A 13,740-nucleotide genomic window follows, 5' to 3' on the forward strand; every position below is an offset into this window, starting at 1 on the left:
ATCCCGAGGAACGTCACGGAATTTGACAAATTTTGGATGGATACATCAAAAGTAGATCGGTACACTTAATCAAAACACAATATGGACTAGTGTCTGTGAATATTAAGCCACAAAAATATCATTTAAATATGAATCCTGTATGTTCTGCGTGTCTCTGAGTGAATGAACATGCGGTTTCGTTTAATACACACATACTGACGCGTTTCCTGCCTCAATATATGAACACATGAACATGATCTCTAGAACTGCTCTGAGAGTCACTTCATGAGCATCTCAGTTTATTTTCAGTAAAACTATCATTATATCAAACAGAAACCTAAAGGTCTTCATAGAAACCTGTCAAAATAAAAGTTCAGTTTAACTTGAAGAAACCGTGACAGAAATATTACTTCATGCAATGATAGTACTACTACTGCTATTTCTGGATTATTATTATTTTTTTTATAAAATCAATTAATTAGAGATGGGTTTGATTCTTAATATTTAATGAAACCATTAAAATGGATTCCAGAATATTAATGAAAACCTGAATTTCGGTAAGAAATAAAACATATTTCATAGGGCCTTAAAAACTTTTATAAAGTGCTTTTTAATATTGTAAGTTTCATGATTTCAATAAATTAGACATGCTTTTTGATAAATAAAATTGAATTTAACCGTTAAAACAGAGTCTAGAAGAACCAAAAAAAATGGAATCCAGAAAAATTCGACGGAAAAAATGGAATGGAACTTGGGAAAAAATAAAAAGGATTTCATAGGGCCCTATGTAGCATATTGATATAAAAATACATAGAAAGAAAGTGATTACATTCCAGAAAAATGTACCTGCATGTCATGAGACCATGTGAATAATGTGCAATCCAGTGTTGGTTACTCTTAAAAGTAATGCATTACAGTATTGTGTTACTTAGTTACTGTTTTGGAAAGTAATGCATTACAGTATTGTGTTACTTAGTTACTGTTTTGGAAAGTAATGGATTACGTTACCTTAGCGTTACTTTTTGTCACCTGAGCTGGGCTTGTTTCTTTGTTTTTTAATAACATTTGTTTTTTAATAAAGGTATATTTTTTGGCAACTGTAAAGGTTTCACACCAAAAGTGAAATGAATAATCCTTAGACTGAAGAAAGAGCCTCTGCACTTACTCCTGATTTCTCTCAACATGGGAACAGGACAGCTGTCACTCAATAAACCTTAAACAATTAACTCAGATATTATACTGAACATTTAAAAGTAAGGTGTTACTTTACTAGTTACTTGGAAAAGTAATCTGATTACATAACGCACATTGCTTTTTTGTAATCATGATGTAATCATGCAAATCAATAAAAAGGAACTGTAGTCTAATTAAGAGTATTTGAAAATGTAATTTAATTTTATAATGAACTGCAAGTACATCGTCACAAAGTGGGCATACAGTGAATATAACAGTTTTAGAGCTGGAGGTTTGCTTTATCATACAATATACAGCGTTGTATATTTTTCTACAAAAATCTGAGCTTTATTCTTTCCCCTACAATATTCTACATGAATTTTCTGTTTTATTCACACATTTCTTGATAGTTTATTACATTCTATTTTTATTAAGTGTATGTTGGTTCTTTTCGTAGTTTCACTGTTGGACGAGGAACATTTCAGTACTTGACATCACATGCATCTAATAACATATAGGAGACCTTCTGAAGCCCTGCCTGACATCTAAAACAGACACACATCGGTCTTCACCTGGAAGTGAGGGCTGGACACACACTTGGCCAGCTGACGGAAGAGCGGCTCCATGACCTTCACGAACTCGGATGGCTCGATCACGTCCAGGATCTCCTCCAGCTCGTTGAGGAACATCACCTCCTTCGGGCTGTGAGTCTTGGGCCAGTACTTGAGAAGAGCCATGACCACCTGCACAGCAGCAGCAAAGCCTCATGGGTCTTTGACAACCAGATCAATCCCATGATGCATTAGTGTTTTTCAGCTGCTTGCACACATTTACAAAACTTTGCCTCTTTTTTTCCAAAACTTTACACAAAAATCCAAGAATTGCACACAAAATGCAAAACGCCTCACATCTCTTGCAAAATGAAGCACTGCATTCAAAATATCACAAACACATCTCGAAAGCAAACATTTGCAAACACCTTCACCAGAATATTAACTCCTGATAGATTTCTGTTTGCATAGAGAACTGTGTTGTGTTTTATGAAATTAGTCATCCCTTACCAAAACGTAGAATACTTCAAGTTTATTTTATTAAGTATACTTAAGTAAAGTTCAAGTATATTTTAAGTATACTTTATGTAGTAAGTATACAAATATCAGTGTATTAGTAGTATACTTGTAAGTGTACTATTTCAATACTCCTTGGGACTAAATCGGCTCACTTTCTAAGTATACTTTAAGTATAACAGTAGTAAACTTTGAGTACACAACTAGTTTACATCAATGTTTTTAGCTTGTACTGCAACTATACTACAAGTGAACTATAGGTATACTGATAGTTTACTAATTAAATACGTGTAGTAGCATTTTTAGTACACTTTGAAGTATAGTCTCAGTAAACTACTAGTTTAGTAGTTCTATACTGCAAGTATACTCGTAAGTTTAAGTGAACTTTACATCATACTTTAAGTATACTACTATGTCCCTATTTAGGTATTAATTTGTATATATTCTGTTATTTGAATATCTGAACATGCAAAGCATCCAAAGAAAGAACAGAGTATCTGCTTATAAACAAAAACATTGTATTCTAGCTTCATGCATTCTTTTAAACACTTGAATGTGGCTAAGTTTCATAAATAGAAAATAAAGAAATAAATATTTTGAACAAAAAGCTGAAAAGACTATGAATTAGATTCAGAATGATAATCAAAACTATGGAGGAACGAACCTGCATAAATTAAATATGAATAAATGAATGAATGAATAAATAAATATATTAATGAATAAATAGATAAATGTGATAATAGGAAAATAAATTAATGAATAAACGACTTGATAAAATAATTAATTTGTAATAAAATAAATTATTCCCCCCTTAATTTATTTTCAGCTTTTATACATTTATACATTTTTAAACATTCTACTTTCTGAGAAGTACATAAAAAGTAAACTAAAAGTATACTTTCCTATTTTTAGTTTAAAAGAAGTATACTGATATCCCACTTGAATAAGCTTCTTCTTCGTAAGGGACAGGCTGAGGGTTAGTGTCTGGTTTTAGATCTGGTGTGTGCTTCTGCTGTTTGAGAGACAGCTTTCAGAAACTGTGACGAGGAAAGATTGTGTGTGGAAGCAGCTGAACAAACTGTAAATGCTGTCTGATAATCTGACGTCTTACCGGTTCAGTGAGCGTGCTGTCCTTCTCCAGGAACTGAACCACACAATACGCCAGCTGGAGCGAGACGAGATGCGGTTAGCGACACTAAACCAGCGCTCGTCAGTGTGAGTTAACGATGTTTAACGAGGGTTAGTGTGCGACTGACCTGCGGGTGATAGACGCTCAGAGACTTCACCTTATGCAGTGGCAGTAAAACCTTCAGCAGGAAGATCTTGTGCTCCTCTTTTAATGGCAAAGCAAAGCCGTTGATGATGCTGTCGGACAGAAGAAACGCAGCTATCAGAAATCAGAACATTTCCCAGCATGCACAGGGACCGTGGATGTGTTACCTTCCCAGGATCTCCAGTAATTCAGCAATTCCGTTGTGATGCTCCGTCTCATAAATAAACCTGCAAACACACACAACACAAATCCACATTTACATATAAACCTGCTAAATTCCTTACACCGCAAACATTATTTTCTTCCTTTGTCTTGTTTTCTAGGATATATATCGACAAATTCTGGAATTAAGATGCGTTTACTTGACAAGTAAAATGACTCAAAATATTTTGTCGTTTTATGAAACAAATATCCCAATTTTGTTAGTTTTTGCTTCAAACAATCAAACATATCTGCCAATGGGGTAAGAAAAATCATCTTGTTTAGCCTTTGAATTAAGAATATTTTTCTTACCCCATTGACAGATATTTTTGATTGTTTGTGTGATGAAGACGAGCCCACCAGCTCGCCTTCGGGGAAAAATGTGAGTCCGTGAAGGGATGTAAAAATGATGGCTCACTCGCAAAAGCACTCTTGTGCAAGGTGGAATTTATTTACAGTGCCAGAAAGATTGTCCACAGTGAAGAATATATCATTGTTGGATTATTTTCTGGTTTATTTTTCCCTTTTGTTGTTTATTTGATACTTTGGATTTTTGTCATTTTTGGGTACACTTGTATATATTCTTCACTGTGGACAATCTTTCTGGCACTGTAAATAAATTCCACCTTGCACAAGAGTGCTTTTGCGAGTGAGCCATCATTTTTACATCCCTTCACGGACTCACATTTTTCCCCGAAGGCGAGCTGGTGGGCTCGTCTTCATCACAGTTGGTGGCAGCGGCTGGGAGGATGAATGAGGTAAGTAGTGGTGTGTGTGTGTGTGTGTGTGTGTGTGCGTGCGCCAGTGCTGCTTCCCCAGCGGTGGCAGCTAATGTGACTTTATCACATCACCTTCCCCCTCTCCAAGCCGCGTACTGGCCGGAAACCTGGACAGGTAGTCGGCTACCACGTTGAGTCTGCCAGGTCGATGCCGTATCTTGAAGTGGTACGGCTGCAGGGCAAGGTACCATCGTGTGACTCTGGCATTGTGGTCCTTCATGGACTGGATCCAGGTTAGGGCTCGGTGGTCAGTTTCTAGATCAAAATCTCGACCAAGGAGGTAATAGCGCAAGCTGTCCAGGGACCACTTGATGGCGAGACCTTCCTTCTCGACCGCCGAATATCTTGTCTCCCTGGGGAGTAGCTTGCGGCTGAGGTAGACAACTGGCCTCTCTTCTCCTGCACTTCCCTGGGCAAGGACTGCTCCAATCCCTGTTGCGGACGCATCTACTTGTACCAGGAACCTCTGAGAGAAGTCTGGACTCTGCAGGACTGGTCTGGAGCACAGTTTTTGTTTTAGGCTATTAAAAGCTGTCTCACAGTCATCGGTCCAGGGAATAGGGTTTGTCACAGTCTTTGACAGCAGGTTGGTCAGAGGAGCCGCGATGGAGGCAAAGTTTGGCACAAACCTCCGGTACCAGCCCACCAGTCCTAGGAACGACCTCACTTCCTTCTTGGTCTTTGGTTGTGGGCTCCTTTGAATTGCCTCCACCTTGTCCACCTGTGGTCTCAGCTGTCCGTTGCCCAGATGATACCCCAGGTAGTTCGCCTCTTGCCTTGCCCACTCACATTTTGCAACGTTTAATGTCAGTCCTGCTTCCTTGATCCTCTTTAGGGTTTGCTGGAGATGTTGAAGGTGCTCTACCCAAGAGTTACTGTGGATCACCACGTCATCCAGGTACGCCGCAGACCAGTCTTCACATCCTTGGAGTACCCGGTCCATCAGCCTCTGGAACGTGGCTGGTGCCCCGTGAAGGCCAAAAGGAAGGACCGTGAATTGGAATAGTCCTAGAGGTGTTCGGAATGCAGTGTAGATGGCACATGTGTTACAGTGTGTTTGCACGTCAGTGTATAGTGTGGGCCAGTAAAATCGTGAGCTAATGCGTGCGTATGTTTTCTGTTGGCCCAGATGGCCGGCCCATGGAACAGTGTGTGCAAGGTGCAGAACAAGAGGACGACAACAACATGGTACAATTAAACGCATCACATCATTGGTTCGCACATACAACACACCATTCATCACAACATATTCTTCATTGCACAGATTTGATGGTTTGTCACACTCAGCTTTGACAAATAAAGGTTTCAGAGTTTCATCTTCCCTTTGAAGTTGTGCTATGTTCCCTGGGACCTTCCAGCCATTGACTTCAAGACCCTCCACTGAGGCATCTGAGGCTGGGGTACCCAGGTACTTCTCAAGCCGCCGTTGGCGTCGTGACTTTTTAGGGCCTTTAGTCCCACCCTGCAGCAGACTACTATCAAAGTCTGGCAGTGGCTGCAGACCTGCCCTGCTGGCTTGAGCTCTAGTAAGAGCAGGACATGACAAATCGACAGTGGTGGTGGTAACAAAATGTTCAGAGTCCTTGATGGTGGGTTGCAAGAGTTCATAAAGCACTGGCAAGTCTCTTCCTAGAATCATATCAGCTGGTAACTTGTCAACTACAGCAACATTAAGTAAGTACATTTGTTCTTGTACCTCTACCATTACCTCAGCTTGGGGATACTGCTTTACGTCCCCATGCACGCACTGAACAGAGGTAGTATTCACATAATTGACATTATTTGCAAAGCATGATTTCAACATTGACAGAGAACTTCCAGTGTCCAAGAGCGCTTTCAATTTACGCCCATTAACATTCACATCATATACATTCTGACTCTCCCCCACAGAATCAAAGTCATAGTCCCCTTCTCTAGGCACATAACAAAACCCTGTAAGTTTCGCTTTGCGAGCAGGACACACGGCTGCTTTGTGACCCGGCTGCTGGCAGTAAAAGCAAAGCAAGTCTTTGGCCATTGACTTTGGACCTTGTGCATTCTCAGATAGTTCAACATGACCCCTTTCAGACCCAGAGTGATGAGGAACGCCACGTACAGTACCTTTGAGTGGTTGAGTACGAGGAACACCACGATGAGCATTCAGGTACTGCTGTGCCAACTTTGCTGCCGCCCGTCCTGACCTCGGCTCGTGCTCTCTCACCCAGGTGCGTGCGTCGTAGGGTAACACCCGAAGAAGCTGTTCCAGGATGATGGCCTCGCCAATCTCCTCTTTAGAGTGCTCCTCCGGTCGCACCCAACGCTTGTACAGATTCTTTAGCCGGTGGTAAGTCTCTGTTGGCGACTCTCCACCTGGGACTGTAGTTGATCGGAAGCGCTGACGGTAGGTCTCTGGAGAAATGTTGAATTTCTCCAGCAGTGCTTCCTTCAAGTCATCGTAGATCTCTGCCTGCTCCTCGTCCATTGCCAGATACGCCTCTAATGCTTGCCCTGTCAGCAACGGAACCAAACGATAGCTCCACTCCTCCTCAGGCCACCTCCAGGTCCTGGCCAGACGCTCGAACCGCCGAAGATAATTCTCGATGTCTTCCCCCTGCTGGAAGCTCGGCATCTTCGGATCAGCCCACTGCATTGGCTCTCTTGGCGCTGTGACTTTCGGGGAGTCTTGGATGTAAGCGGGTCTGTGTCTTGTGGATACCTTTGGTGCTGGCGTTGGTAGCTCCATTCGGACGCTCTCCATGTCAAGCGAGGTCTCCGCAGGACGAATCGACTGCACGATGGACTCATGAAGACCTCGGAGCTCCCGCAGATATCGCTCCTCTCTCTGCTCTTGAGTGTCGAGAAATCTGCGCATCAGGGAAATCATTCCCTCGCCAGCTGTAGCATCAGGAGTGAAGGGCTTGGTTGGTGGTTGACTGGACTTTGGGGAGATTTTGGGAAGACTCGTGGTTCCCTCCTCATCCTCCGTAGTCTCAACCGAATTCCAGGCTGCCTCCTCCTCTGATGCCACCTTCACTTGGGATCGTAAACCCGGCCTGGGTTTTCTACCTTTCGGCGCTGTCTTGCGAGTAGCCATCCCACCGCTGCCACCAACTGTGATGAAGACGAGCCCACCAGCTCGCCTTCGGGGAAAAATGTGAGTCCGTGAAGGGATGTAAAAATGATGGCTCACTCTCAAAAGCACTCTTGTGCAAGGTGGAATTTATTTACAGTGCCAGAAAGATTGTCCACAGTGAAGAATATATACAAGTGTACCCAAAAATGACAAAAATCCAAAGTATCAAATAAACAACAAAAGGGAAAAATAAACCAGAAAATAATCCAACAATGATATATTCAATAAACAGGTATCCACAATATACGAAGGGTTTTGCTTGAGGCACCGCAGTAGCACTCTTGCATCGACTTGGTAAACAAGTACTGTCTCTATGTTTGGCCTCGGCTTATATAGGCCAAACCCCGCCCCTTTTTTGGGCCATACCATTCACTGGTAAGAATAACATTTAACACACAAATACCACATCTATTCGTTATCTATTATACTTAATACTAAATCACTTCCAATCTATTTATATATATAATAAACACTTAGTCCACTAACACATAATACATTTAACACATAATTTCCACACTTAAATACACCTATTCATACTAGACAATGGTTTCGCCAGCTTCCGGTTGCGCTGCGCGGCGCGACCAATCCCGAGATGTCATAATCGGCTGCCGCTTGTTTGTTCGGTTTGGTCGGCGCGGTGTTTCCCGCCGGAAGACTGACTACGCCCACACTGACAAACATCACAGGGACGAAACGACACGACAAGTGCAGTGTAAGTGTATGAAATGACTGGGAAATTGATATGTACAGAGGAGAGGGCTGCAATGGGAGAATGTCCAGGTGCTATCAGGATTGCGTGTGCACCCGCTACTCTGATAGCGGCATGGCTGGGAGGATGAATGAGGTAAGTAATGGTGTGTGTGTGTGTGTGTGTGTGTGTGTGTTCGCCAGTGCTGCTTCCCCAGCGGTGGCAGCTAATGTGACTTTATCACAGTTTGAAGCAAAAACTAACAAAATTGGGATAATATTTTCAGAAAACAAGACATAATATCTTAAGTCATTTTACTTGTCAAGTAAACGCATCTTAATTCCAGAATTTGTCAATATATATCCTAGAAAACAAGACAAAAATACAAAGGAAGAAAAGTAAAGACTGAATTATCACACCACTAACACTGAGAAATGACAGAAATGAGCCATAAAAGCACTGCTCACCTGTAAAATATGTTATTAATTTGCTTTCTAATATAAGCCCGCAGCCCAAGAAACTTTCCGTATATTCGGTGCAGGGTGGTTTTCAGGAAATCTCTTTCTCGTGGATCTTCACTGTCAAACAACTCCAGAAGCTGAAATTCAGTTCAGAAATATTTCACACATCTAATACTCAAAACTTCAGCTTATTAGTGAAAATAAAGGATCTTTACCTGCATCACAAATTTCTGGTCAATGTATTTCTTTGCAATATTGGGCTGAAAGTCGGGCGACTCTAGAAACCGCAGGAAAAACTCGTACACCAGCTTTGAGAAACAGAAAGATGCTGTAATGAGCAACAGGTCAAACAAGCCAAAGTTTCCTCTCGTGACGTTATTTATTCAGATGTGGAGCGCTGTACTAATCACTCATGTGATCATGATAGCTGCTGTCATCACACCGCATCCCAAGCAGACGCCACATCTACAGATTTACCAGAAAACACTGTTTCTATGTATGCGGCACATTGAAACTTACCATAGCTGCAAATAATGATTGAATTTACCATCAGCCAAAAGTGGAATAAATACGTTTTTTTGTGAAAGAAATCTCTCAACCTCACCAAAGCTGCATTTATTTGATCAAAGATACAGTAAAAACAGTTAAATATTATTCTAATGTTAAATATCTGTTTTCTATGTGAATATGTGTTAAACTGTAATGTATTTCTGTGATCTGCAGCTGTATTTTCAGCATCATTACTCCAGTCTTCAGTGTCACATGATCTTCAGAAATCATAATAATATACTGATTTACTGCTCAACAAACATTTCTGATTATTATTATCAATGTTGAACACAGTTGTGCTGCTCAATATTTTCAGATACGCTGTGAATGATATACAGTCAGCACCTGCAGATGAGGCCACGCTGCTTCCAGAGTGGGCTCATCCTCCTCCGGGTCGAACTCTGCTCCCGTCGGGTTCGATGACGGCGGCAGAGCCCTGAACATGTTCACCGCAAACTGCAACACAAACACAAACACACACAGCTGTCATGTTCCTCGTACACTGAACGAGCAGCTCCGTCAACATGTTTATGTCACACCAATGAGAGCGACACTTCATCATCACACTAATGAGATCTCTGTGACACAAAGCATGGTTTCCAAACCTCATCAGGGTCACCAGAGACCATCACTGAGCCTTCACTGGATCACAAGGAAACACAGAGATGTCTTTGCAAGCTGAGAAACGGTATACACTGCAAAAAATGATTTTCTTCCTTAGTATTTTTGTTTTGTTTTCTTGTAGTATAAATATCTACAAATTCTGGAATTAAGATGTGTTTGCTTGACAAGTAAAATGACTCGAGATATTTTGTCTTGTTTTCTGAAAAAAATCTAATTTTTTATTGTTTGCTTCAAACAAGTAAAAATATCTGCCAATGGGGTAAGAAAAATCATCTTAATTCCAGAATTTGTAGATATACTGTATATATACTAGAAAACAAGACAAAAATACTAAGGAAGAAAATAATTTTTTGCAGTATACACGATGGCATTCTGGTCTTTCTGTAGACATCTGTGCTTAAAACACTGAATTACAAGTTAAATTCGTTTTGAGAAGGTTAATGCTTTGCCGCATGGATGAATCTGATAGTTTTACTCAACATTTCAAAGAAATTGAAATGATGCGACGGCAGCCATAGTGCGCCAGAACGCCACCACACACCAGCTTACTGGTGGAGAGGAGACAGAGTGATGAAGCCAATCAGTGTATGGGGATGATTAAGAGGCCATGATGGTCAGAGACCAATGGGAAATTTGGCCAGGATGCCGGGGTCACACCTCTACTCTTTTCGAAAGACATCCTGGGATTTTTAATGACCACAGAGAGTCAGGACCTCGGTTTAACATCTCATCCGAAAGACGGTGCTTTTTGACAGTATAGTGTCCACGTCACTATACCGGGGCGTTAGGACCCACACAGCACCCCCTGCTGGCCTCACTAACACCTCTTCCAACAGCAACCTAGTTTTCCCAGGAGTCTCCCATCCAGGTACTGACCAGCTCAACCCTGCTTAGCTTCAGTGGGCAACCGGTCTTGGGCTGCAGGGTGATATGGCTGTTTAATTTACTCACTGAATAATTCATTTTATACAAATCATTTAGTCACATTACAAAGGTTTGTCTGCACTCTTTAAATCTTTTATTGAAAAATCATTATCATTAAATCATTTAGTGAAAAATCCTTCGTAGTGGATCTTTATGTCCTCAATGTGAGGGACATCGTTCTCTCTTCTGCCTGCCGTTATCAGTCTCTCTCAATGTTTTTCCTTTTATTGAAAATCATGAAAACACTATCGTAGAGTTTTCTTTTGTTATCTGAGCAAATGGGAATATATTTGTGGTACTCTCTCATTCACTGCTCTTGACGTTAACCCAACTATGACGACTTCCGCTGCTGAGAAAAGTGAAAAAGGTCTATTGTGTTTCAGATGAAACTCCAGCCTGATAACGCTTCTTTAATGCCGTAAATAGAAAAGCATGTGAAGTCAGTGTCGATAAAGCACAAGAACGACCGCGGCCGACTCTAATGGGAAACAGAAGCTGCGTTTCTGGCTCCGATGAGAGTGAGGGCCACCGCGGGCCCCTGAGGGCCGGCCTGACTCACCATGTGCACCACCTCCGGGTAAATGGGCTCCGTGATGACATTGCGATTGTGGTTGATGTACTCCACCATCTCGCTCAGAGCCGCCCGCTTCACCTCCTTCCATTTCAGATCGCTGAGCGGATCGGACAGAAAGTCGAACAGAACGCAGCACTGACGCAGCTTCTGGATGAAGAGCTTCTCCTGCTCGGCTGGAGCCACGTCTGAAAGCACAAGAAGAGCAGAGACGAGTACTGTATGTGATGAGACCACCTCCACAGCTTTATTAGCCTACTGCACAATCACACACAGTGTCGAGGGTAACGTGAGTTACTTCAGATTACTTCTTTTTTCAAGTAAACGCATTACTTTTTAATTTAGAAGGAAATATGAGTTACTTTTTCAAATAGGTAACTCCAGTTACTGTTTCTGATGTATTGACTGACAGCTCTGGTGTTGCCATGTTGAGAGAACTCAGGAGAAATCATGAACATGATCTTACTGTAGATCTAGACTAAATATCTACATGATCTTACTGTAGTTCCAGACTAAATATCTACATGATCTTACAGTAGTTCTAGACTAAATATCAACATGATCTTACTGTAGTTATAGACTAAATATCTACATGATCTTACTGTAGTTCTAGACTAAATATCAACATGATCTTACTGTAGTTCTAGACTAAATATCAACATGATCTTACTGTAGTTCCAGACTAAATATCTACATGATCTTACAGTAGTTCTAGACTAAATATCAACATGATCTTACTGTAGTTATAGACTAAATATCAACATGATCTTACTGTAGTTCTAGACTAAATATCAACATGATCTTACTGTAGTTCTAGACTAAATATCAACATGATCTTACTGTAGTTCTAGACTAAATATCAACATGATCTTACTGTAGTTCTAGACTAAATATCTACATGATCTTACTGTAGATCTAGACTAAATATCTACATGATCTTACTGTAGTTCTAGACTAAATATCAACATGATCTTACTGTAGTTCTAGACTAAATATCTACATGATCTTACTGTAGTTCTAGACTAAATATCAACATGATCTTACTGTAGTTCTAGACTAAATATCTACATGATCTTACTGTAGTTCTAGACTAAATATCAGCATGATCTTACTGTAGTTCTAGACTAAATATCAACATGATCTTACTGTAGTTCTAGACTAAATATCAACATGATCTTACTGTAGTTCCAGACTGAATATCTACATGATCTTACTGTAGTTCTAGACTAAATATCTACATGATCTTACTGTAGTTCTAGACTAAATATCAACATGATCTTACTGTAGTTCTAGACTAAATATCTACATGATCTTACTGTAGTTCTAGACTAAATATCTACATGATCTTACTGTAGTTCTAGACTAAATATCTACATGATCTTACTGTAGTTCTAGACTAAATATCTACATGATCTTACTGTAGTTCCAGACTAAATATCTACATGATCTTACTGTAGATCCAGACTAAATATCTACATGATCTTACTGTAGATCCAGACTAAATATCTACATGATCTTACTGTAGTTCTAGACTAAATATCTACATGATCTTACTGTAGTTCCAGACTAAATATCAACATGATCTTACTGTAGTTCTAGACTAAATATCAACATGATCTTACTGTAGTTCCAGACTAAATATCAACATGATCTTACTGTAGTTCTAGACTAAATATCAACATGATCTTACTGTAGTTCCAGACTAAATATCAACATGATCTTACTGTAGTTCCAGACTAAATATCTACATGATCTTACTGTAGTTCCAGACTAAATATCTACATGATCTTACTGTAGTTCTAGACTAAATATCAACATGATCTTACTGTAGTTCCAGACTAAATATCAACATGATCTTACTGTAGTTCCAGACTAAATATCTACATGATCTTACTGTAGTTCTAGACTAAATATCAACATGATCTTACTGTAGTTCCAGACTAAATATCAACATGATCTTACTGTAGTTCCAGACTAAATATCAACATGATCTTACTGTAGTTCCAGACTAAATATCAACATAATCTTACTGTAGTTCTAGACTAAATATCAACATGATCTTACTGTAGTTCTAGACTAAATATATCAACATGATCTTGCTGTAGTTCTAGACTAAATATCAACATGATCTTACTGTAGTTCTAGACTAAATATCAACATGATCTTACTGTAGTTCTAGACTAAATATCTACATGTATTTACTCATCTCACCTGCACTAAAACACATTCAGTGTTCCTCAAAATCAATAAAAACACTTGAATGCAAACTCAGAATATTATACAAACCTGCAATAATTAAATATGTTAAATAAGACAAATATCATTTATGTATTTAATCC

At 40.0% G+C, this 13,740-nt stretch overlaps 1 protein-coding gene across 3 annotated transcripts in view; it reads right to left on the reverse strand.

Annotated features, from left to right (window-relative positions):
- Window positions 1-13,740, reverse strand: part of ppp2r5ca (protein phosphatase 2, regulatory subunit B', gamma a) — a 30,370-nt gene that overhangs the window by 4,732 nt on the left and 11,898 nt on the right. For all 3 annotated transcript variants that reach the window (XM_079386354.1, XM_079386355.1, XM_079386356.1), the window contains 8 exons: window positions 11,390-11,589; window positions 9,628-9,738; window positions 8,949-9,041; window positions 8,740-8,870; window positions 3,660-3,719; window positions 3,476-3,584; window positions 3,331-3,384; window positions 1,725-1,895 (listed from right to left, as the gene is read on the reverse strand). In XM_079386354.1, coding sequence (XP_079242480.1) covers window positions 1,725-1,895; window positions 3,331-3,384; window positions 3,476-3,584; window positions 3,660-3,719; window positions 8,740-8,870; window positions 8,949-9,041; window positions 9,628-9,738; window positions 11,390-11,589 — 929 coding nt within the window. The remainder of the gene's footprint in view (window positions 1-1,724; window positions 1,896-3,330; window positions 3,385-3,475; window positions 3,585-3,659; window positions 3,720-8,739; window positions 8,871-8,948; window positions 9,042-9,627; window positions 9,739-11,389; window positions 11,590-13,740) is intronic.

Source organism: Barbus barbus, assembly GCF_936440315.1.
Source record: "Barbus barbus genome assembly, chromosome: 30".
Taxonomy (NCBI): Eukaryota; Metazoa; Chordata; class Actinopteri; order Cypriniformes; family Cyprinidae; genus Barbus; species Barbus barbus.